At 41.3% G+C, this 25,035-nt stretch overlaps 1 protein-coding gene across 4 annotated transcripts in view; it reads left to right on the plus strand.

Moving 5' to 3' along the window:
* agap3 (ArfGAP with GTPase domain, ankyrin repeat and PH domain 3) overlaps positions 1–25,035 on the plus strand; it is a 285,199-nt gene that overhangs the window by 134,924 nt on the left and 125,240 nt on the right. For all 4 annotated transcript variants that reach the window (XM_062992702.1, XM_062992703.1, XM_062992704.1 and 1 more), the window contains exons 2-3: positions 16,341–16,399; positions 21,735–21,822. In XM_062992702.1, coding sequence (XP_062848772.1) covers positions 16,341–16,399; positions 21,735–21,822 — 147 coding nt within the window. The remainder of the gene's footprint in view (positions 1–16,340; positions 16,400–21,734; positions 21,823–25,035) is intronic.

The raw sequence follows: 25,035 nt of genomic DNA on the forward strand, positions 1-25,035 counted from the left end.
CCAAGCAGCGTCATCATCGGTGGGCGTTACATAACGAAAGTTAAGAGCAGTAATATCATGGCGGAGCGTGTAGATTATCTGTGGGGATTTGTGCTGCTGTTACAGATGTTTGTTTTTATGTAAAAAGCATCGATCTAACTATCTGTGATAAGAAGACGTGACGTGTTTGTCTCCGTTGTTTTTTTCTTTAGTTCATTAACGTGAGAAGAGCTTTGCGCTTCGGTTTCACCGCGACTCTCGGCACAAACAGCCGATTTGCTCAGCTCTCTGCTTGAGCGGTGAAAGATCACTAAAGTACCACAACATGAACATCCATCTGTGTGAAATAACCATCAAATCCACTCTAAAATACAACACATGTATCTGTGTTTAACTGGATTTACACGTGTGGTGTTTATGCAGCTCGGAGAGTTGAAAAAGCTTCACGCTTTATTTTTCATGTTAGGCGGTGTTCGTTCTGTCCGGGTCACTTTTACCACGTTATATCACACAATTCACTTTTTTAAAGACACTTTGAAAATATCAGCTGCAAACTGGCTCAAAATGTAATCAGGTGAAGTTTAAAAGATACAAATGCAGCATTAAGCTCCATACCAGACTCCAGCTGACGCCATTGTTGCTGTCGCTATGCTGTACAACATGACACGCCCACAGGTGACGTCACGGTTCGGGCTGAAAAACCAAGTATTCTGTGGTGCCAGATTGGCCCGCTAGTTCGCTGTCTGGAACCTCTTTTTTCCGGTGGAAACATCTTATCTTATCTTATCTTATCTTATCTTATCTTATCTTATCTTATCTTATCTTATCTATCTTATCTTATCTTATCTTATTTTATTTTATCTTATCTAGGTCCTGGAAATTAAGCAGTTTTCCCATTAATTTAGTAGGGCCCTAATTATATGTGAGTACTATTCGATTTCTTATAAAGGACTTGAGCTCCAAAAGGTGGTTCTGGAACCAATCCTTGTGGATATGTACAGCTTTTTCCTTGATACGTTTACTGGATTCAGCGATATAGATTAAATAGTATGAAGGCCTCAGAGAAACAGGGATGGCAAGTGGGTCAGTGTGCTCTTTTCTAGAGTGTGTTTCGGCATCACCCAGTCAGAGTGTCAATGAGTCCAATCAAAATCAAAGCTGCTGTACCACTGGGGGTTGGTATTTTGTATTAGTCCACCACAGACAGAAAGACACAGCCGTCGAGTTGATGTTAGCTTTTGGCTCTTCTTTTGGTGCACAGTAAAAGAGTAAAGTTATTTTTTCTGAACTTGACAAGCTGATGTTAAGTTCAGAAAAGTTGGGTTTTGAATATATTTTGTATTTGGTTACTTAAAAAGCTATTTTAACGACAACATAATATTATGTTTGAATAAAGAACATGTCCTAAGTGCTGGCTCTTATACCACTGGGGGGGGGGGGTGTAAGATGCTTAGCCATCTCTTATAAAATGTAGGTGTTCCTACTGCGGGCCTACTGTGAACCTACCACGATCCTGCTACAACCCTGCGCAGGATAAAGCGCAAAAATTACTTGGATCTAAATATTACTTTACTTTTATATTAGATGATTTGGGAGTTTCATAATTAATATAAAATAAAATCAGATTTTAAACTGCATTTGTGGTGGCATGAATACTTGACAAGCTGACCACAACTTTAATAAGCCTTATTTGCCGCTCAGGTGGCGCAGCGGTAAAAACACACTCTGGAACCAGAGCTGGGATCTCGAATACATCGTATCGAATCTCAGCTCTTCCTGCCGGCTAAGTCTGAGCCGCCACATAAACAACGATTGGCCTGTTGTTCAGAAATGGGCGGGACTAAGCCGGATGGGGTCTCTCTCTCTCTCTCACAACTGGTGCAAATACGTCCTCTGCTGGCTGATTGATGGCGCCTGCACAGAGATGAGACAAGAGTGCTTTCAGGGTGTGTCTCTCCGTACACAACGCTGAGCTGCACTGCACTCGTCAAAGTGCAGGTGATAAGATGCATACGGCATGCTGCCCACATGTCGGAGGGGGCGTGGGTTCGCTTCGTTCTCCTCAGTCAGAGCAGGGATCGGCATTAGTGGAGAGGAAGCATGATGCAATCGGGCAATTGGACGCGCTACAAAAGGGAGAAAATGCATAAAGAAAATAAAAATAAGTCTTATTCTATTATAGACTTAAAGTAATACTGACAGATAATACTGAAGTAACTAGACTATTCATACAGACCTGCCAACATGTACGCATTTTGCGTAACGGGCACGCATTTTGACCTCCTAGTACGCTTGAACGATTCCATGTTCTAAAGTACGCATATCGTTTGACCTCGCATTTCGCCAGTTTCAGTCAAGTTGTCACCAGGTTGTCACTAAAGTTGATTCCGCCACTGAGCCACAGAGATCTGCGCGTAAGCTGAGTGCTTTCGGCCAATCAGAGCGCTTCATTTTCACCCAACCACCCCGCCCCGCCTCGCCTAGCTTCGCGCTTCTGTCAGAGACCATATTAATGATGAGACCCACCACTGACTGCAGTATGAATGGGACTTCTCGCAACGTGAATCATGGCGTCTGTTTAGGGATAAAGTCCCGCCCTTTAACAAAAAGAGCCAATCAGCTTGCTGCTTGTGCCGAGAGCGGAGGGGGGGTCAGCGTGCTAGTGGCGAACCCCCTCTCGCTGTGGATAGCCATAACAAGCCGAAAAATCGTGTGTTTTGTGCATTATTGAGAAAGACGCTACAAACTGTTCATGAGGTTTTTATCAGATTTTATCAACGATGTAAAATATGTTGTTCAAATGGTAATCCCCTTTCGCCCGTTGAGCTGGTAACATTGAAAAGGTAAAATTAAGACGTTGAGTTAGCCCAATATTAACCCGACGGTGTTGTTAACCACTCGTCAAGGTTACAAGGTTCATCTTTTCAATATGAGTTTGTTACAAAGAGACTTTCAGTGACACACTACTTTAAAAAGCCAAATCTGCAACCTTTAACAAGTTAACAAATGCAACTGTCTAAACATTATGCATGATAAATTTGAATGTTCTTTTGTTGTTTGTACATAGAAAATTGATTTTATTTATTTATTTACAAAGAATGTCTTCAGTGTACTTTAATTTCTGACAAAATTCTCAGGTGGAAGGAGTTTCCATGGGCTATACCTCTTGTACAATAGTTTGCTTTCAATGCAATGTCGGGTGTGTGGTGTGATTGCAATAACTGTCCAAAAGTAATGGTTTACAAGTATATGCTTATGGAGTAACTAAGGAAAGCAAAGCATTGGGCTACATTTCATTGTTGCTTACACACAGCCCATGTGAAGCAACAAGCAGATAGCAAAAACAGTTTAAAGAAGTAGCTGTGTTCTACAGTTAATCTGTATTGTTATTGTAATTGTTGTCAAGCTGTTCTGATAATAAAACTTGAGTGAAAGTATCATGCTTGCTTCCGCAATCTAAGTGGTACGCGGGCTGCGGGCAGTGGTGGAGTGCACATTGGTGGTGGACTGGACTGTTAGGGGGGGGGGGGGTTGTACTCATAAAATTCTTTCAAGGTTGGCAGGTCTGTTCATATTAAAAAGCTATTTTAAGGTGCACTGGTCCAAATTTGATTTGTATTGAAACAAGGTGAGCAAGGCAATCGTGTTGTAGGACTAAAAAAACAGCATCTAAAAAAAACACAGAGGTGTGCTAACTTGTTTACGTTCTTCCTGCTCGTCAGGTTATAGAGAAGCATCGTCATATCTTTATTACTCACAAATACAAACATGGGTACTAGTTTGGTAAATGGCTGGTATGTAATAACACCATGGCTGGACACAGGAACCAAAATGTTAACCTGTGTACCTTTAGTCACAATTATATGCATGATCATAATCAAGCAGACAATATTGATGGGAGACAAAGACACGTCCGCCCCGAGTGTTGCACATTGGAGGAAATGATTTTTCGCACTAAGCTTCCTTTTGTACAGTTGCTGGAAAACAGATGTTTCATGCTTTCAAACCACTAGGCAACACTCAGATTAAGACGTTCTTGATATGTGCTGTCTCTGCCTAACACCTCTTGAAGGCAGAAGATCAGAAACACGAAGCCTTTGTTCTTCAGAGAAGAAATGCCAGAAAAGCTGGCATAAACCAGAGAGGCATGTACCCCTGCTCTGGGTTGCCTGAAACTTGTTCTGGTCTAACTTCTGTGACCGACTGCGGTGTTGGTACGTAATGTCGGCTGAGTCATTTCTGCAGAGGCTCTGTATAAGAAAGGGCAAGTAGCAGGTGACAACAGTTCTGTACCTCAGGCTAGAAGAGTAGGAGGAACCCTGGTGCATTGTAGGTACCTTATGAAGGACGAGTATTGCCAGTAAAACCAATTCTGTGACTTTTGACATGAACTTGTGTACATTGCAAACCTGTGGCAGATGTTTCAATGCTGCAGGTATTACACAGCAGTTCTTGCAGGGAAATGTTCAGGCAGATCCAAGCAAGCTAAAATCTGTAGGTTGACGCTGTGGGCGTTGGCGCTGTAGGCATCATATAGCAATTATTATCGCCACCATCATCATTTTAAAGTGTTATTAAGAAAATAACCAGGACTTTTGATCAGTGATTACACAGTGAGAGAGAGATAATGAATTTTTCTATTCTAAAGTAAGGCCCTACATAATTCACGGCCATGAAAATCGTGTGTAATATTTACATTTACATTTTCGGCATTTAGCAGACGCTCCTATCCAGAGCCACTTACAGAAGTACTTCCATAGTAAACATTTCATTACTCTAGTCTAAGTAAACAACAGTCCAAGAACACAGATCTGCTAAAACCTGTTAGAACAAAAGTTTTTTTGGTTTGTTTTTTTAAATGAGTGTTAGTAAGTAAGTACAAGTCAGCTTAAGTGCTTAGTAAAGAGGTGAGTTTTTAATCGTTTTTTAAAGACAGCAAGAGACTCAGATGTTCAGACAGACAGAGGAAGTTCATTCTACCATTTGTCAGTACAGAGAAGAGCCTTGATGCTTGTCTTCCTTGAGTCCTGGGTGGAGGATCAAGTCGAGCGAGACTGGTGGCTCGGAGGTTGCGTGGTACAGAGCGGGGTTTGATTAGACCTCGAAGGTAGCTTGGGGCTGGTCCATTTTTGGCTTTGTAGGCGAGCATCAGTGTTTTAAACTGAATGCGTGCAGCTACAGGAAGCCAGTGCAATATGCAATAAACACAGGTTTGTGTTTAGCAATTTAACGTTTTCATTTGTGTAGCCTTCAAGTGCCTCATGTTTACTGGTTATTTTGCAATATGAGGCGGTCCTTGCAATCCTACGGCACTTCAGTTAGCAATCGCTTGGTCAAAATGTCGAAGGGGTGGGGGTCAAAACACAGACAGAATTTTTTGCCACTGAATGTTCTAGGTTTACATTCAACTATTAAAGTAGCTGTGCTGTGTATTGTAGCTTCCATTTATTCTATCGTTCAGTTTATGAGTGTAATTTAATAACTGCCAAAAATCTGTGTTTTTTTAAAAATGAGGTCCTGGAAATTAAGCAAATTTAGTGGGGTCCTAGTCATATGCAAATACTATTCCATTTTATATAGGGGGCTTGAGTCCCAAAGGGGGTCCGGTAACCAATCCTTGTAGATATAGACAGTCTTTACATTACAATACATTTACTGAAATCAGCACTACAGACTAAATAGTATGAAGGCCTCAGAGAATCAGGGATGGCAAGTGGGTCAATGTGCACCTCTCTAGAGTGTGGGCCAAGGGTGTCTGGGAATTACCCAGTCAGTGTCAATGTCCAGTTAAAGTCATATACCAGGTGTCATAAACAAACAACCTCAGCAGTTAAGTGTCTGCACAGTGGTGGGGAGTAGTTAAAAAATGCCATGGCAAGTCAGGATAAGGGTGATGGAATTAGACAAAGGACCTATTTAAATCTGCCTCAAAAGTTGGGTTTTAAACATGTGTTTTTTATCTGATTATTGTTTTAATCCAGAGAAAACTGTTTGTTTGTTTATTAGGATTTTAACGTCATGTTTTACACTTTGGTTACATTCATGACAGGAACGGTAGTTACTCATTACACAAGGTTCATCAGTTCACAAGGTTATATCAAACACAGTCATGGACAATTTTGTATCTCCAATTCACCTCACTTGCACGTCTTTGGACTGTGGGAGGAAACCGGAGCACCCGGAGGAAAACCAGGCAGACACGGGGAGAACATGCAAACTCCACACAGAACAGACGAGGACCGCTCCACCTGGGGATCGAACCCAGGACCTTCTTGCCGTGGGGCGACAGTGCTACCCCTGGAGAAGACTACCATGTTGCCATGTTTAAAGCAAATCCATAATTTAGATGCACAAACCAAAACTACATTTGTTGCTATGACTACATAGAGATTTTTTTCTGTAAAAGCGTATGCATCTATAGAAACTAAATACTTTACCAGTTGTTGTTTACATAAAAGGAAAAAGAGCAGAACAGTTTACATACATTCTACGTTTGAGTGAAGAGCATGTCGTCTGATTAAAAACTAGGTGCCGGCTCCTGTACCACTGGGGGAGGGGGGAAGGCGGTTATATGCTTAGCCATTTCTCATAAAATGTAGGTGTTCCCTCTGTGACCCTACCGTGACCCTGCTACAACCCTACAAATGATAAAGTACTAGTTAAATAAATGACATGGAACTAAATATCATTTTTCTTTTATATTAGATGATTTGGGAGTTTTAAAATTGAATATAAAATAAAATCTGATTTTAAACTGCATTTGTGGTGGTATGAAAAATCCCAAGTATTAAACCTGATGATTAATGCAGTCTCCTTGTTAGACAGTACTTGTTAAAGAACAAAACAAATAATGCAGATAATTAAACCCAGCACAGGACGTGGTTGTCCCTGAATTATTCAACAATTATTTAAATGTCTCTCATTTTCATTTATCTCTTCTAAATCTTGCAAAGCTGTTTAGAAGAAGCAGAGAGATCATGAGAGATTACATCAGTCTCGCTTTCCTTCTTCAGCCTTTCTTCATTTCCTTCCACTCCACGTGGAGAAGAAACTCATTCACTCTGGGAATTTAAATCATAATTTTAATTAAATTGGACAGAAGCCCTGGAGTTAAAACCAGAACAAACAATAAAACAAATGTGATCATTGTGTGGCAAACAATTCCATTATTGATACTGGATGGTGTTGTGTTTCTGTTAACTCTTCAGTGTTCTGCTCCTGCATCAGCTTTGATTGATCAGATTTTAAAAATAAACATTTGACAATCCTTTAGCAAACTGTCTTTTTATATAGAAATATACAACAGATCGATAAAATCAGTTTTCTTTGTTATATCTGATAACGTCTGTTAATATCTGATAACATTTGTTATATCTGATAACATTTAGGACTGTGGTAACCCAGTTGGTAGAGCATTGGGCTATCAATCAAACAGTTGTGGGTTTGATTCCTGGCTATGCCATGCAAAGCCCTTAATCCTCTCAGCTCCAGAGGTGCCGTACAATGACTCCGCGCTCTGACCCCGCTGCCAAACCAACAGAGATATGCAAAAAAATATTTTCATTGTACTGTAAATGTATAAATGACAAATAAAGGCGTATTATTTGTTATTAGTGATGGGCCGATCCACAGTTTTTCAGTTCCGATCCGATTCCGATACACAACTGCTGATATCGATACTTTAATATTATTATTAGCCTTCGGGTTGTCTGCTGGAAGTTTAGCAAGTTTTTCGAAAGCATTAGCGAGAGTCTGCTGCCTCGTGGTGTTGTTCTGTCCCGCTAGCATGAACTCCTGGTACTCTTTAATGTGAAACTTCTGCAGGTGCTTGATTAAATTAGTCGTGTTATACGACGAAACCTTACTTCCACCCCTTGACACGCTAGCTTTGCACACATTGCAAGTAGCTGTTTTGCTTTTCTGCGTTTCCAGACTAAAATATTTCCATACAAAGGACATTTTAGTATAATAAGCAGCTAATGTTATTTTTTCCACCGTTACTGACTGAAGTTGTCACGGGTTCATGGTAAGATGGGTAATGGAACTTGGATCAGTGACGTTACGTTATGTTATTATGTCATTAATGCGGGTTCATGGTCCAGCACAAGATGCGGACTGGAATTTGGATCATTAAGTAGATATCCCGTCCGTCAGATATCCGATCTGTATATGATCTGGGATCGGATCGGGCCCATCTCTATTTGTTATATCTGATAACATGTTTTTTTCGCCATATCTGTATCAATCTGTTGGCCACTGATTCACAGTGAATAGTAACAATCATAATAATCTCAGCTTTGACAATTTCTTAACCATCGGTTTAAAAACTCAATATCAATCAGGTAAATTTGACATCATCAAACGAACAACGGCACATTATTAGTTAAATTACTGACCTGGAATAACAGAGACACCACCAAAAGAGTCATGGCGCCCTATTCTATGCAAGCTGTCATCTTACAGCATCTTCTGCCGTTATACGGTTTAATACAAGTGTACAGATTAACTTCTTCAAACAATAATAACTGATTCTTTATCTGAAAGACTTTGTAGTTTTCTTGTATTGCTTGATTAGCTTTATTTACTCTGTAGTTCAGACATTTGTATTATCAAGACACTTTAGCTGCTTCCGGAATCGCATACTTACAGAGTACGTACTAGATTGGAGGAAGTATGCACTACTCTGCCAATAAAAAAGTACATGCTTTCAGTACAGAAGTATGCAGTAGGCACACAACACCACTACGTACTACATCCGCCATCTTACCAACGTCAAGTGATGACGTGGGACGTGATGACGTAATATCACCATAGTTACAGACTCATTACAAACCCCACTCGCCAACATTTTGGATATTTATCGTGTTTTTGTTATTTATTCGTCTTTAAAATGTTTTATTTTATTTATCTTACTTACACTTGTGAACAGAGGACTCCGTTTTCCGCATCTTTCTTGTTTCTTATTCCGCTTCGAACGCCTACGTAGCTCCAGTTGCATTATGGGATACATTAGCGGACCGCAAGTGTGCATCGCTTGCATTCTCAAACATGGCTGCCAAATAAGTAGGTCATCCGGGTACTTCTCGCGTACCTCTTTATTTATACTATGTATTCGGACATACTAACCACTCTCACGTACTCATTTCGTGTACTATTGAGTATGGAAGTATGCGATTCCGGACGCAGCTTTTGTTATTATTAAGTTAAAACATTAAAAAAAACAAGCTTAGCATCCCTTCTGAACCTTTCTTGAGTCATTTACAACATTTACCAGTCGCTTTTATCCAATGTGACTTCTTGTATTGTGATTGATACAACACAAGAAATTAAGGGTTAAGGACCTAACTTTAAGACCCAACAGTATCAACCTCTAAACCAGCAACCTTTCAATTACTAGGACAGTTTCCTAACCACTGCAATCTACCTTTATAATTAAGGCCCTACTAAATTCATATGAAAATGTGCTCAATTCCACAGACTTTGTTTCTGAAAAAAAATCACAGATTTCACAGACTGAATTACTAACTGAATTGCTGTAGGATTGCTATGACTCATAATGCAGATTACCCAGTAAACGTGAGACACTTGAACACTACACGAATGAAAAATGTTAAATCACTAAACACAAACATTACATTTAGAATTTCACTGCAAATGCATTATTACATGGGACGCTATTATCATGACCGTGAATTAGGTAGGGTCTTAATTAAGATTTTGAGGATTAAGGACTTGACTCAGGAACCCAACAGTGTTAGCTTGGCAGTGATGGATTTTGAAGCAACAACCTTTTGATTACTAGTTCATTTCCAGATCTTCATGTATCTCATAAGCAAACCATGTTCTTACAGGATTGTTGTTGTTTACCTGTACATCACTGTACACACAGAAAGCTTTGCACTGCAGTGACTCAGTTTGTCTGATTATTAAAGCTGTGGTGATGTTATTACTGAACAAAACAAGGCGAGGTGGAGTTTTATTAGTGATGCTTCTGACATTCCGTCTACATTACCAGTGTGTTTATTTTTCCCTGTCATGTTATTATTATTCTTCACCTTGCCTTGGACTAAATTTAGAAAAGCATTTTACACTCACCTGATTTTTTCTATTGTTATTTTATTGGGTTTTTTTAGATCTTTTTTTAGATCGACACGAGTAAACACAAAATGCTGCTTTTAAATAATCAATCCGTTTGTTCTAGATCTTTTCTTCAGATGTTCATCTGTGTTCTATTGCAACCTCTTGAATGAGTCGCCAATGTGGCCTTGGTGAAATTTTGGTAACCTGGCCACTTCTGGAATTCACCACTTTTCCAAGTTTATTCCATTTGTGCATAATGGCTCTCACTTTGGTTCACATGAGTCCCAGATCCTTAGCAATGGTTCTGTAATCCTCTCCATACTGAAAGACTGCAGTGCAGTGTTTCACATCTGTAGTTTAATCTCCAGAGATGTGGCATCATGTGCTGCTTTTTGGGACATCCTAGTCTGCTTCAGGTTGCCAGACAAATTTTATTTAAGTGATGTTTAGATTTAACAAGTCTGGCAGTAATCATGTCTGGTGTGGGTAGTTAAACTGAACCCGAATGTCAATTAAATTTGGTTAACTGGTTGTTTTAGTAGATCAGGGCAGGATTTTTCAAACACTGGGTGGGTCGCGAGCCAAAAAAATGAGCCACATAATAATATAAAATAATATTAATAATTAAATCAAAATAATGTAATAAAAAACCAGTGGGACCAGATTAACACATTTTTATTAATGAAGTATATTTTGTTTTGTGTTTGGTTTTGATGCATCGTTTGTGTTGCCTGGGTCACGGTAAAAATCATGAACAAAATGTGGGCTGCTTCAAAAAAGTTTGAAAAGGGGGTGATAACTTTTTTCCACATAGGGGTAGGAGCATTTTACTGGAGCATTTTACCTTCAGTGAATGAAATCGTCACTTTAAAAGCATTTTGTGTTTACTTGGGGGATGTTTGTCTAATATTGAAAGTATTTTAATGAATTTGAAACATATAAGTCTGGCAAATATGCATAAATAGAAGAAACTGTGAGGGGGCAAATACTTTTTGACAGCACTGTACTTTATTGTAGACATGTGGAATTTCTTGGTTTTAAATAGAATATTGTTGGGGCGGCACGTAGTAAAAAGGAAATGATTAGTCTGGCCACTCCTGGGTAGATTCACCACTTTTCAGAGTTTCCTTCATTTGGAGAGGATTGCACTTATAGTGGTTCGGTGGAGTCCTAGAGAATTAGATACGGCATTGTAATATTTAATAAACAGATGTTATGCAAACGTTATGTTAAATTTCAGCAGGGTGGCACTGTGGCTCAGTGGGTAGCACTATCACCTCTCAGCAAGAAGGTAATGTGTTCGATTCCCAGGTGGAGCGAGCCGGGTTCTTTCTGTGTGGAGTTTGCATGTTCTTCCTGTGTCTTCAGTTTCCTTCCACAGTCCAAAGACATGCAGTCAGTGGACTGGCGACCTGTTTAGTGTGTTTCCTACCTTTCGCCCGGCGACCCTGACCAGGATAAAGCAGTGATAATGCACACAATGAATGAATGAATGAATATCCTGTGAGGTAGACGATGATTTGAAGCAGTGCTTTGTTTGGGTGTTTGTGTAAGAGTAGTGCAGCTCGAGCTGATTGAGGTGTGTTGAGTCATGGTTAATTTGTGCTCACATTAGACGACCTGTAATTCTGGGTTTTCTTTCACAGCAGGGTAGAAAACTGAGTATTTCAGACGTGTTTATCACTGTAGAGCTACCATGCAGGGCTGGATAACATGGTAACATAATATTATACGCTGCAGAGTTGCTTGTTTCAGCAGTATTACGTACTTCAGACTGGCTGCATTATTACTGCTGATATAACATCATTCTTTTTTAGCTGTTACTGTTTTCTCATTTGCAGCTTTGTGGATTTAAATAGTGTTAATAACTCTTGACTTTTTTCTGTTATGTGTTATTGCCAGCCATTTTTCTGAGAAGGTCTCTCACAAAACTGTGATAATTTGTGCCCATTCAGTCAAAAGAGCATTCGTATGGTCAAAAAAGTCTCATTCCAGTCCAGTGAGGCTGAGGTCAGGGCTCTGTGTAGGACACTGGAGTTTCTTTAAAACAGGCTTTTCTTTATTCATGGAACAGAAACGGGCCTTCCCTAAACTGTTGCTCCAAAGTTAGAAGCATAGAATTTCCTTTACATAATTTTTTTAATGCATTTTTCCCCTTTTCTCCCGATTTTAGCGTGTCCAATTTTCACCCAATTGCGTTATGCTTCCTCTCTACTGGAGCTGACCCCCGCCCTGATTGAGGAGAGCGAGACTGTTACACGGTACGTGTGCAGTACCGACTGCATCTTCTCACCTGCACGAAACAAGTTCATATGCAGCTTTGTGCACGGAGAGCCACACCCTGATCAGCATTATTCCTCGACTCATCAATCAGCCAGCAGAGGTCGTAATTCGCTCAGTTTTGAGGAGTCCCTGTCCGGCTTTATCCTACCCTATGAACAACAGCGAATACTTGTTCATGCAGCCGCCCAGCCTAGCCGGATGGCAGAGCTGAGATTCGATATGATGTATTCGAAATCCCAGCTCAGGTGTGCTAGCGTATTTTACCCCTGCACCACCTTTATATAATTTTAAGCATTTTTCAAAAATTAGAATGGGTGTCCCAATACTTCGGTCCATATAGTGTATAAATATACACAGGTTGGTTTGTTCTGTTTACACTTTATTGATCACGACTGACTGACAGGTTGGCGAGCAAAGCAGATTGTAGACACCCTTGATTAGCAAAACAGCTAAAACACTGTTTAATAGTCACTTTAATAGTCAGAGTTTCCTTTGTTTGGAGAGGATTGCACTTACAGTGGTTCGGTGGAGTCCTAGAGAATTAGATGTGGCATTTTAATATTTATTAGACAGATGTCATGTAAATGTTATTTAAAACTACTAAAAAAATATCTGTACATGTAAACAGGGTGGCATGGTGGCTCGGTGGGTAGCACTGTCACCTCACACCAAGAAGGTCCTAGGTTCGATTTCCAGATGGAGCGGTCCGAGTCCTTTCTGTGTGGAGCTGGCATGTTCTCCCAGTGTGAGTTTCCTCCGGGTGCTCCGGTTTCCTCCCACAGTCCAAAGACATGCAAGTGAGGTAAATAAGAGATACAAAATTGTCCATGACTGTGTTGAAACTGTTGATTCTTGTGTAACCAGTAACTACCTGTCCTGTCATGAACGTAAGCAAAGTGTGTAAAACATGACATTAAAATCCTAATAAATAGGCGCTCAGGTGGTGCAGCGGTAAAACACGCTAGCACACCAGATCTGACATTTCAAACTCGTCGGTTCAAAACTCAGCTCTGCCATCCGGCTGGGCTGGGCGCCTACATGAACAATGATGGCAGTTGTTCATACAGGGTGGGAGTCGGATAGGGACCTCATAACTGAGGCAATTATGACTTCTGCTGGCGAGGGACAAGGGATAGTGCATTGTTCAGGGTGTGGCTCTCGGTACATTTACATTTACATTTACATTTACATTTTCAGCATTTAGCAGACGCTTTTATCCAAAACGACTTACACAATGAGCAATTGAGGGTTAAGGGCCTTGCTCAGGGACCCAACAGTGGCAACTTTGTGGTGGCGGGGCTTGAACCGGCAACCTTCTGTTTACTAGTCCAGTACCTTAACCACTGAGCTATCACTGGCCCCTCGGTACACAAAGCTGATCGCATATGAACTCGCCTCGTGCAGGTGAAAAGATGCAGTCGGCTACTGCACATGTGTCGGAGGGGGCGTGCGTCAGTCTCGCTCTCCTCAATCAGGGTGGGGATCGGCATCAGTAGAGAGGAAGTATAACGCAACTGGGTAATTGGAGGTGCTAAAGTCAGGAGATAAAGGGGAGAAAGTTCTGTGATGTATTGCAAAGTGTCTAGCATTAAATTATGCTTATAAAATGTTTAAAACCAGAATAAATGCATCACAACTGAATCACAGATGTTACTTCTAACTGACACATGGACTGAAAATCTTCCAGTCTTTGTCATTTTACCACATCACTAGTCCCTAATGCTGGGTTTTGTCTTTGCCGTGTAGAACAGTACATTTAGCATGAAGTGGCTCTTAGGTAGGCTGCAATCAAATCAACAGAGGTGCTGATTCACCCTCTTTTCTCATCATCAGAGGAACTGTGATGGAACGCACATTACGGAGAATATTATGCAAAACGAAGCCATGACAATTAACAGGAGTGCAGTAAAACCGTACGTGTAGGCTGTAGTTCCCGAACTCGATCACGGCCCGTTCTCTGAAGTTCAGGCTAACACTGTGTTAGCTGTGTGTGGGCTGTCTGGTTTAACCACCTGCTCCACAGAGACAGAGAGTCTGGACCCTGCACCGGAACATCCATCTTATCTGTAAACCTCTCATTCCTTTGATGTTTTTTCTTTTCTGAGGGATCTGTTGACATAAGCATGTAGTTTGAGTTTGGGGAGGGGCTGGGAAAGTTTTAACACCTTCATCACAGGAAGAGAGTCAGGGCTCTGACAAGTTTCGACTAGGCTACAGGGTGGAGGTTTCAGAGATGACCATATTCTTTTGAAAATAGTATTTGGTAGGGCTGGCACCGATCCGATACTCTGTATCTGTCCAATATTGACCCAAATCACTGGATCGGACATAGGAAGGATGTCCTTTAGAATATGTGTTTCACAGTCTGAGCATTGTTATTTAGATAGCTAGTTTAACCATGGTGCATTGAGACACGTATTATTACTGCTTAGTTGTTTGAGATCAGTATCGATCGGTAACAATGAGTTTTAGTTTCACTACTAATAATAATAGGACTCTTGTTGTCTAGTAGGTTCCAATTTTGATTTGTTCATCCATGGAACGTTATCCTGAAAGGCTTGGGGTTCCTCCATGTTCTGTTTCACAAATGTCAGATGGACACTGATGTTTCTTTAGTTTAACCAAGATTCCTTCCATACTGCCCTCTTGTGAATCCTAAGTCCTAAACACTGACCTAAGCTGATATCTGCAGTTCCTTAGATGTTCTGGGACTTGTTCTTGTGATTAGTAGTAAATAGAAAATGATTAGTCTGGCCACTCCTGGGTAGATTCACCACTTTTAATAATTGTCTTTTATTTTAAGATGATTGCTCTTATTGTGGTTCGGTGGAGTCCTAGAGCATTAGATATGGCATTGTACTATTTAACAGACAGATGCTATGTAAAATATCTGTACATGTAAACAGGGTGGCACGTTGGCTTGGTGGGTAGCACTGTCGCCTCACAGCAAGAAGGTCCTGGGTTTGATTCCCAGGTGGAGCGGTCCGGGTCCTTTCTGCGTGAAGTTTGCATGTTCTCCCTGTGGCTGTGTGGGTTTCCTCCGGGAGCTCCGGTTTCCTCCCACAGTCCAAAAACATGGTCAGGTTAATTGGAAACACTGAATTGCACTATAGATGAATGGGTGTGTGTATATGTGTGTGTGTGTCCAGGGTGTTACTGTGTGCCTTGCACCCATTGAAAAGGCTGGGATAGGCTCCAGCACCCACACCGACCTGTGTGACCCTAATTGGATAAGCAGTTGAGAATCTCCTGTTTTTCACCCAGGACCCACTGCAACCCTGAATAGGATAAAGAGGTGGTTAAAACAGACCATGAATGAATGAATAAATATACAGTATATATACATTTAAACAATTGAGAAACTGATTCACTGCCTCTAGCCTGGCAAAGAGTCAAATTAAAGAATCATTTGAATGAATCTGAATGGAATTGTTTATTAAGTGCTGTAAATCAGTGTAAATACATACCTGAGTGGGGTCCATCATGACGTTGATTGATGGGTTTGGTGTGGTGAGACTCTAGTAATGACTTCAACCCATGGATCAAATCTGGGATGAATCAGAATTACGACTATAAGCCAGTCTGAGAGTCTGACACTCTTCATAACCCTGTGGAAAGCCTTTTCCAGAAGAGTGGAGGCTTTGGTTTGGTATTTGGAGGCATGTTTTTTGGAATTTGACATCCAACGAGCTCCTCGTCAGGTGTCCGTATACTTTTGGTGATAAAGTGCATGTGGGACTGTTAATAGCTACATTGTGTCCATGGGTTGCTCATGTAAAAGGGTGCGACCTGCTGAATTGCAGTGTGAAAGCCGTATCATTATCAGTAAAGGAAACCCTGTATTTACTCTGGTTTTAAGCGTGAAAGGGGCTTTTGATACCGCTAACACAAGCCGTGTCACCTAGCAAGCTAGCTAGCGAGCGAGATCGCTATATAAACGTTCTTTCAGAAATGAAACTAGTTACTGTGTATTTAATCCAATCTCTCTTGTTTTCCAGATTCCTTTGTGAACAGTCAGGAGTGGACACTGAGCAGATCAGTTCCAGAGCTCAAAGTGGTGAGTACCATTCTTCTCTCACACTGTACACTATATAGTCAAAAGTATTGGGACACCCCTAAACATTTTCAAACTCATGTTTTTCGGAGCAGGGGGGGGGGGGGATTGGAGTGTTATCTTACCAAAAGACAAAAGTATTGGGACACCCCTTCTAATTTTTGAATTTGTGTGTTTTAGCCACGACAGCTGCTAACAGGTGTAATAAATCAGTTATGTAAAGGGAATTCAATGCCTCCAACTTTGCAGCAACAGTTTAGGGAAGGCCCTTTCCTGTTCCAGCATTTACATTTTCAGCATTTAGCAGACGCCTTTATCCAAAGCGACTTACAGTGCAGTGACAGTGTACAGTCTAGGCAATTGAGGGTTAAGGGCCTTGCTCAAGGGCCCAACAGCAGCAACCTGGCAGTGGTGGACTTGAACTAGTGACCTTCTGATTACTAGTCTAGTACCTTAACCGCTAGGCTACAATGTCCCCTGGCATGACTGCCACTATATTATACATGTAAAACTACATGTTTTGGAATGAACTGGAACATCAACTGAGACTTTCTTGACCAACATCAGTGCCCAGTCATACAAATGTTCTTTTGATTGAATGGGCACAAATTTCCACAGACATACTTCAAAGCCTTGTGAGAAGCCGAAGTTGTAGCTGAGAAGATGACTTTTAAAAACCATTTGTTTTGAAATGGGACGTCCAACAAGCTCATGGTCAGGTGTCCAAATACTTTTGACCATGTAGTATTTATACACAGATCGCTTTTAATCATTTTCTATCAGTAAAAAATAGTGATGACATGGTTTAGACCACGCCCCAATTATGGCTTTGGTCACATGACAGTGGGAGTGAGCTGCTCTAGATTGGCCCTGGATGTGATAATAAACAATGATGCATGTGTGACGCCCTGCAGTAAATTGGTGTCCAGTTCCTGCTTTTTTCTGCTTTGTCAGTGATGCAGGACACACCCCAACCCTGACTATTATAAAGCAGTGAGAGTTTATGCCTATGAAAGTTCTCTGTATCACCCAACTGTTTGCTTTAGCTGGAAGACGAATTCCCTCATTGAGCAGAATGCGCCGGTGCTTTGTGCTGTACGTGAAATACAGATGGGTGTTGGGTGGGACCTGCTGCTTGTAGTGCATGATTGGTACTGAAACACCGCAGGGCAGATGTGCTGCTGACAGTGAGTGACACTTTCAGGTTGCGTGGCTGGCAGTTTTTGAAAACCATCCGTCTTTGTCAGTGGTTGAAGTTCTCAGACAGTTCTGTCATACAGAGCATCTGTATTTAGGTTTGGAAGTTTGTGCTTCATATTTAATTTTTCATAAAAATTAAAACAGTTGATTAAGTGGGATTGTGGGGCTGATGATGAATACAGGCTTCCTTAGGGGTTGAGGGGGGGGGGGGGGGGTGTTCCCAGCCCCCCAAAAAATATCCTACCAAAAGACAAAAGTATTGGGACACTCCTAATTTTTTAATTCAATTGTTTCAGCCACAGCGATTGCTAACAGGTGTAATAAATCAATTATATAGAGGAAATACAATGCTTCCAATACTTAAGCAACAGTTTAGGGAAGGCTCATTCCTCTTCCAGCATGACTCTGCCCTGACCTCAGCCCCACTAAACAGCTTTGGAATGAACTTGGATGAATTAAGATTTTCTTGACCAGCATCAGTGCCCAGCCATACAAATTCTCTTTTGACTGAATGAACACAAATTCCCACAGACATAGTTCAAAGTCTTGTGAGAAGCCTAATCAGAAGAGTGACTGTTGTTATAGCTGAAAAAATCACATAGAGGTCAGTCGATTTTAATGCCATTTGATTTTCAGGATATCCAACAAGCTTATAGACAGGTGTCCAAATACTTTTGACCCTAGAGTGTATAATTACTGGCATATATTTTTTTCATTTCACATATTCCCACTTGGGCACTCGGGTGGCACAGCAATAAATTACACTAGCCCTCTGCCTCTAGGATCCAGGGTTTGAATCCTCAGGTGTCCTATCGCCCGGTCAGCCGTCTGCATTTTTTTTACTAAACTATTGGTGCAAAGTTGGAAAGTTATAATTTCCTTTAAATAATTGATTTATTACACCTGTTAGTGGGGCGTCACAGTGGCTCGGTGGTCCTGGGTTAGATTCCCAGGTAAAGCGGTCGGGTCCTTTCTGTGTGGAGTTTGCATGTTCTCCCCGTGTCTGTGTGGGTTTCCTCCGGAAGCTCCGGTTTCCTCCCACAGTCCACGACTGTGTTTGACTTTAAAAACTTGAACTGATGAATCTTGTGTAACCAGTAACAACTTGTTTTGTCATGAATGTAACCAAAGTGTGTAAAACATGATGTTAAAATCCTAATAAATAAATAAATGACACCTGTTAGCAATTGGCCTGAAATCCATGAATTCGGTGATTATAGGGGGCGTCCCAATACTTTTGTCCATATATAGTGTATGTCGACTATGCATTTTTCCGTGCTTCTTCATGCAGACTGATTAGAAATAGAAGCCACGCTGGTAAAACATTTAATTCACTCGAGCTGAACGACGAGTCCCCTTCTTTGCATACGAGTCCTCGGGCCTCCGCTCTCGTAATCAAGAGTGCGTTTGTTTTAGGACGACAGTGGAGGATCGCTGCTCCTGAAGCCTCGTTAAGACTCGAGCAGCGTTCTTATCCCCGTAATTAAACTCCAACGCTGCTTAATCACCCACTCGTCGCCTGGAAAGTGAGGAGGGGAGTGATTTCTTTCCTAATGCCCTGCCATGTTGCACTTGGTCTTTTCAGAGACGGGAGGAAACAGGGGGTCACGAGCACAGACGGATTTCTAAACCACCATTAGGGATATGTAGAAAAACAAAGCTGCGTACTTCGAATTTGTATTTTTTGCCGCGGGGCAGAGACGTCAGGGATGTGCGTCACGTCCTTGAGAAATCCCCAGGCCAAAGAGTGAATTTACCTGAAGTGGTGCAAAAAGCTAAACCCTAAACACGTTTGTTACTAGTCTGTGTACAAGCTGCATTTTATTTGGTTAACGATGCTTATTTATTAATATTCTATTTTTTATAATTTCAAATTCAGATCTATGAAAGTGTTCTCAATTCCCCTACCCCGCCTGGGTGACCTCAGTGACCTGATATACCGCCCTGAGGTCCGTTAATGCACCTGTAATAAGTGTTTAAGGTACACTGGAATCTCTTAATTAGTACTTTTCTGCCAGACAGTACGGTGCAGGGACAAATCAGGGATCCCACATGCCAAGAAAAGTGCCATCGGTGTACAGAGTGTACAATATATGGATATGGGTGTAACCTAGCAGACAGTGCATCACGTCAATCTTTCAAATTGCAGAAGAAAAATGGATAGTCTTCTGCATATGAATATTTTTTAGACCTCTTTAGTTGTACACCATGTGCTCATGTGGCGCAGTCATGCTAGAGACATGCTAACCTTATGGTGCAGCCTGGATGGTCCTTTTTTTTCTCTTTCCATAACAGAATTTCAGGTTGCATGTGTTTTTTTTCTCCCCCTTTAGCGCATCCAATTGTTCAATTTGCATCGTGCTTCCTCTCTGTCTACTCCGAACCTTGCCCTGACCGAGGAGATCGAAGCTAACCCATATCCCCTCTGAAACATGGGCAGCAGCCGGATGCATTTTTGCCACCCACACATTGATGAGTGTGGCGCCACCTAGCGTTGCATGCGGAGAGACACACCCTAAGGGCACTCGTCCTCATCTCTTGGGCGGCAGGTGGCTAAGTGGGTAGCACTGTCGCCTCACAGCAAGAAGGTCCTGGGTTCGATCCCCAGGTGGGGCAGTCTGGGTCCTTTCTGTGTGGAGTTTGCATGTTCTCCCCGTGTCCGCGTGGGTTACCTCCGGGTGCTCCAGTCTCGTCCCACAGTCCAAAGACATGCAAGTGAGGTGAACTGGAGACACTAAATTGTCCATGACTGTGTTGGATATAACCTTGTGTGAACTGATTAACCTTGTGTAATGAGTGACTACCGTTCCTGTTAGGATGTAACCAAAGTGTAAAACATGACGTTAAAATCCTAATAAACAAACAAACAAACCTCATCTCTGTGCAGGCGCCTCTAATCATTCTGACAGAGAGAGACCCACATCCGGTTCTTTGTCCCACCCCCCAACTGAGCAACCGGCCAATCGTTGCTCATACAGCCACTCGGCCTCGAACCGGTAAGGCGGAGCTGGATTCGATACGACGTACTCAGAATCCAGCTCTGGATGCAGCGTGTCTTTTTACCGCTGCGCCACCTGAGCGGCATAGGTTGCATGTGTTGGTGCAGTGGTAGACCGTGTTAATTGACAACGTTTTTCCAAAGTACTTTCACGCCCATGTGGCTATATTTAGCATAGTACTAGGGTTCGAATCCCCATCGCTCTGATCGAATGGCCGGGCATCTACATACAGACAAAAAGGAGGAAGGGAGTGGCTGAGGTTTACTGCATTACACCCAGTTATTCTGGGAAACTAGACCCACTACAACCCTGATCAGTAGGAAAACAGGGTAAAACAAAGGTAAAAAAAAATATTCTACAGCAGCAATATCTCTATGATGTACTTTTTTATTTTACATCAATAAAAGTGGACAAAAGTAAGTGAATACCCCTCCTTATAACTAAGGAATACCAATGGCAGACACAGAGCCCTGACCTCAACCCCATCAAACAACTTGGGGATGAATTGGAATGTAGATTGTGAGCCAGATCTTTTTTTTCTTGCTAGAAGAGTGGAGGTTAAATCCGCAGAGGAGGATGATGGGAGGTGGACTTTGTAAAAACACCCAACGATGTTAAATATCAGTTGTGCATGGGGATAATTACAGAATAGTCCCTATTTTTGGTCTAACCGCCTTTAGTCTTATAGAATTTTTGGAACATGACTGCAGGGATTCACTTAATTTTGCAACAATAGCATTAATGAGACTGCAACAATGCTGGGTAAGAAGAGCTAGTATTCCAAAGCAACAGGGTGTTGGTGTATTCTGGCTTTGTGCCGGTCTGGATTGCCTGATATCTGCCAAACCCATATTTTTGCTCCCGAGTCCAGTCATGTGCTTTACATCCTTCCAGCCCACATGACTCCAACTAACACATTGTACAAGCCGATCTTGGACTCTCATAGCCAAACAGCCACATACAAACCTAATTTAGAAAATTGTTTATGTCAGCGCTGCCTTGTCTTTCTGAGGCAGTTTGGAATTCAGTAGTTAGTGTTTCACTTGAAGACTTTTACTGAGGCATTGAGTTTTTTTCTATTTATTTATTTTTAATCAGTACTTTCAACATGGATGATGTATTGCTGTATTGCTTTGCAGGGCATCGTGGGTAACCTCTCCAGCGGGAAGTCAGCCCTGGTCCACCGGTACCTGACAGGAACGTATGTCCAGGAGGAGTCTCCAGAGGGTGAGTGCATATTCATGAAGGAGTGAGTGGATGAGTGGTGATCATCTCAAGGTCACCACACCCTGCTGTGTAACATCATGCTGTAATGACTGTGCTTGGTGGGATTATTATGGGATGGTGGTTTTGCCTGGAGTGTGTTAAAGCTGAAAAAAGCCTAGTGGTCAAGGTTGCTACTGTTGGGCCCTTGAGCAAGGCCCTTAAGGCTCAATTTCTTAGACTGTATACTGTCACAATACTGTAAGTCACTTTAGATACAAAGTGTCTGCTGAATGGTGAAAATGTAAATGTACTGGACTAGTAATCAAAAGGTTGCTGGTTCAGGTCCCACCACTGCAAGGTTGCTACTGTTGGGTCCTTGAGCAATGCCCTTAACCCTCAATTGCTTAGATTGTATACGTAGATTGTATACTGTCACAGTACTGTAAGTCAGTTTGGATAAAAGTGTCTGCTAAATGTTGTAATTGTAAAGGTTTTGGGCTAGTAATCAAAAGGTTGCAGGTTCAAGCTCCATCACTGCAAGATTGCTACTGTTGGGCCCTTGAGCAAGGCCCTTAACCCTATAGACTGTACACTGTCACAGTAAGTCAGTCTGGATAAAAGTGTCTGCTAAATGCCAAAAATGTAAATGTACTGGACTAGTAATCAAAAGGTTGCTGTTTCAAGTCCCACCAATGCAAGGTTGTCACTATTGGGCCACTGAGCAAGGCCCTTAACCTTCAAATACTTAGACTGTATACTGTCACAGTACTGTAAGTTGTTTTGGATAAAAAGCATCTGTTAAATTCTGAAATGTTGTTGAATAGTTTGACAGTAGTTTGAGTTACAGTGTGTACACTGAGTCTGATTGATTTCTGTATTTTTACATTTCCTCTCAGCCTGATTTCTTTATTGTTTTTTTAGTAAACTCTTCCTGCATGTAGTTATTTTAGTACATTTCATTTCTTTCCTGGTTCTCCTCGATTTATACAGTTTGAATGTGTTTATTTACTCCCCTGAGGAAGATACAATTATTTTTTAAGCTCTTTATTTGTTTTTAAATGACAGCTTGTCTCCGCAGTTTAATTTTTCAGCTCTCAAAAGAAACTTTCAGTTCTGTACTATTTTATTTCTCTTTAATTTAGCATACACACATGAGCCAACATTAGAACCACAATGCAAAAATGTTCTTGCCTTGTGTTGTTTTGGCTGTATGTTTCGGGTCACTGTCCAGTTGAAAGGTGCCTTGACCTTTTATGACCTTCTCTGTCAATATTGGTCCTGTATTTGGCTTCATTTATCCGGAGTCCCTGCAGCTAAGAATCCCCTCCCCATAGTATGATGCTGCCACCACCATGTTTAACCCTAGGTGTTATATAAGCCAGGTTATGTGCAGTTCATTCTTGCTATTCTGCCATAGAGACCTGATTTATTGAGTGCTGCAGAGATGATTGTCCATCCAACAGGTCTCCATCTTCACACAGGACTTTTGGGACCATGCCCAACTCTAGTAAAGTTCAAGAATGTGCCAAGCTTCTTCCATTTCAAAATGATTAAGGCCACTGTGGTCTTAGGGCACATTCACATGAGAAGCGGCAAAACCGATTTTGCGCTGGCTGTGCCGTTGTTTCCTATGGAGTGAGGCCGTGCTGCTTATCTTTTGCCGTGTTGGGGTTGCGATTTTTGCTCTTGTCGCGGCTCTCAAAGTTCACCTGATTGAACTTAGACCCAGTTTGCCGCTGACCTTTTCAAAGCTATATAGCTTTATTATTCAGTTTGGTTATAATAATAACAGAAATATTGATATTGTGTGTTGCATCCTTTGAAGAATGGCCTTAAGTGCAGCTGAAAGACAGAAACACAACAGTTATGCATTTGTCCGTAACAGGGTGGACATCCTGGGTCAGAGACTGCATAAACAATGTTTTAATAAAATCTACAGTTTGTGTGCTTGAGCTTGAGCAATACTAGTTTGGATAAGTATAACATGTCTTTTCATAGTAAAACATGAAAAACAAATAAAAACAGTGTTTCATTTTCCAAAAGTTTTAAGGTCCAAAAGGCACCCAATCCCAGGAATGACCCATGTTTAGAAGTAAAACAGTGAGGAAAATCCAGATAAACACAGATACATGTGGAGCTTTCACAGTAGATTTAACCAGAGGTGGAAAGTAACGAGTTACATTTACTCGCGTTACTGTAATTGAGTAGTTTTTTTGTGTACTTGTACTTTTTAAAGTAGATTTTAGAGCCTGTAATTTTACTTTTACTTAAGTATGTTTTGTATTAAGAATTGTAATTCGCTACATTTAAAATAACATCCGTTACTGAGTAAAAAACGCTAAAAAAATCGCGTCTGGGAAACTGCTGCAGTAAATTCTGCGATGGGGAACCGGATCTTTTGGCTCGGTTCCTTTTAAAGAGCCGTGTATATATATATATATATATATATATATATATATATACAGTATATATATAACGACTCCCAGAAGCACGACTCGGTTCCTTCTACAACACATCACTAGTGGTTATACAGTTTGAAAAAGTTTTATGGGACTAAAATTACACATTACACATCCCTAAATGTTCTAAATGTTGTATCAACATGTTTTTTCTATTATATTTTAAATAAAAACAACTATTGTGAGATTTATATCCACTTGTCCTGTTTGCATTACACAGGAGAGACACCCCCCCCCCCCCCCCCCCCCCAGTGTAAAAAAGTAACGTTTACTCTGAGTACATTTTAAATGAGTTACTTTTTAATTGAGTAGATTTTTAGACTAGTAACTTTACTCGTACTTACGTAAAAATTCATTAAAGTAATATTACTTTTACTTGAGTACAATATTTTAGTACTCTTTCCACCTCTGGATTTAACGGTTATTCCACACAAATGCAGATTTGTCTCATATTCGCACTTTGATGACATTTTACCGCACCATTCAAGCCAAGTACTGAACAAAGCGTTCACATTGTCATGTGAATGCGCCCTTATCCTCGCCTTGATCGATGCCTGAGTGAGATCCACAGATGGTTCCTTGGATTTCATGGCTCGGTTTTTGTCCTCACAATGCAGCGTAAATTGGGGTCCTTACAGAACCAGATGTGCCTTTTCAAATTATGTCCGGCTACTTCAAACCACAACAGGTGGATTCCGCTTGAGCTCGAGACACATCTGAGGATAATGAAAGCAAACAGAACCGTAGTACCCACCCACAATTCAGAGCGCCCCAG

This window comes from Trichomycterus rosablanca, chromosome 3 (genome assembly GCF_030014385.1).
Source record: "Trichomycterus rosablanca isolate fTriRos1 chromosome 3, fTriRos1.hap1, whole genome shotgun sequence".
Taxonomy (NCBI): Eukaryota; Metazoa; Chordata; class Actinopteri; order Siluriformes; family Trichomycteridae; genus Trichomycterus; species Trichomycterus rosablanca.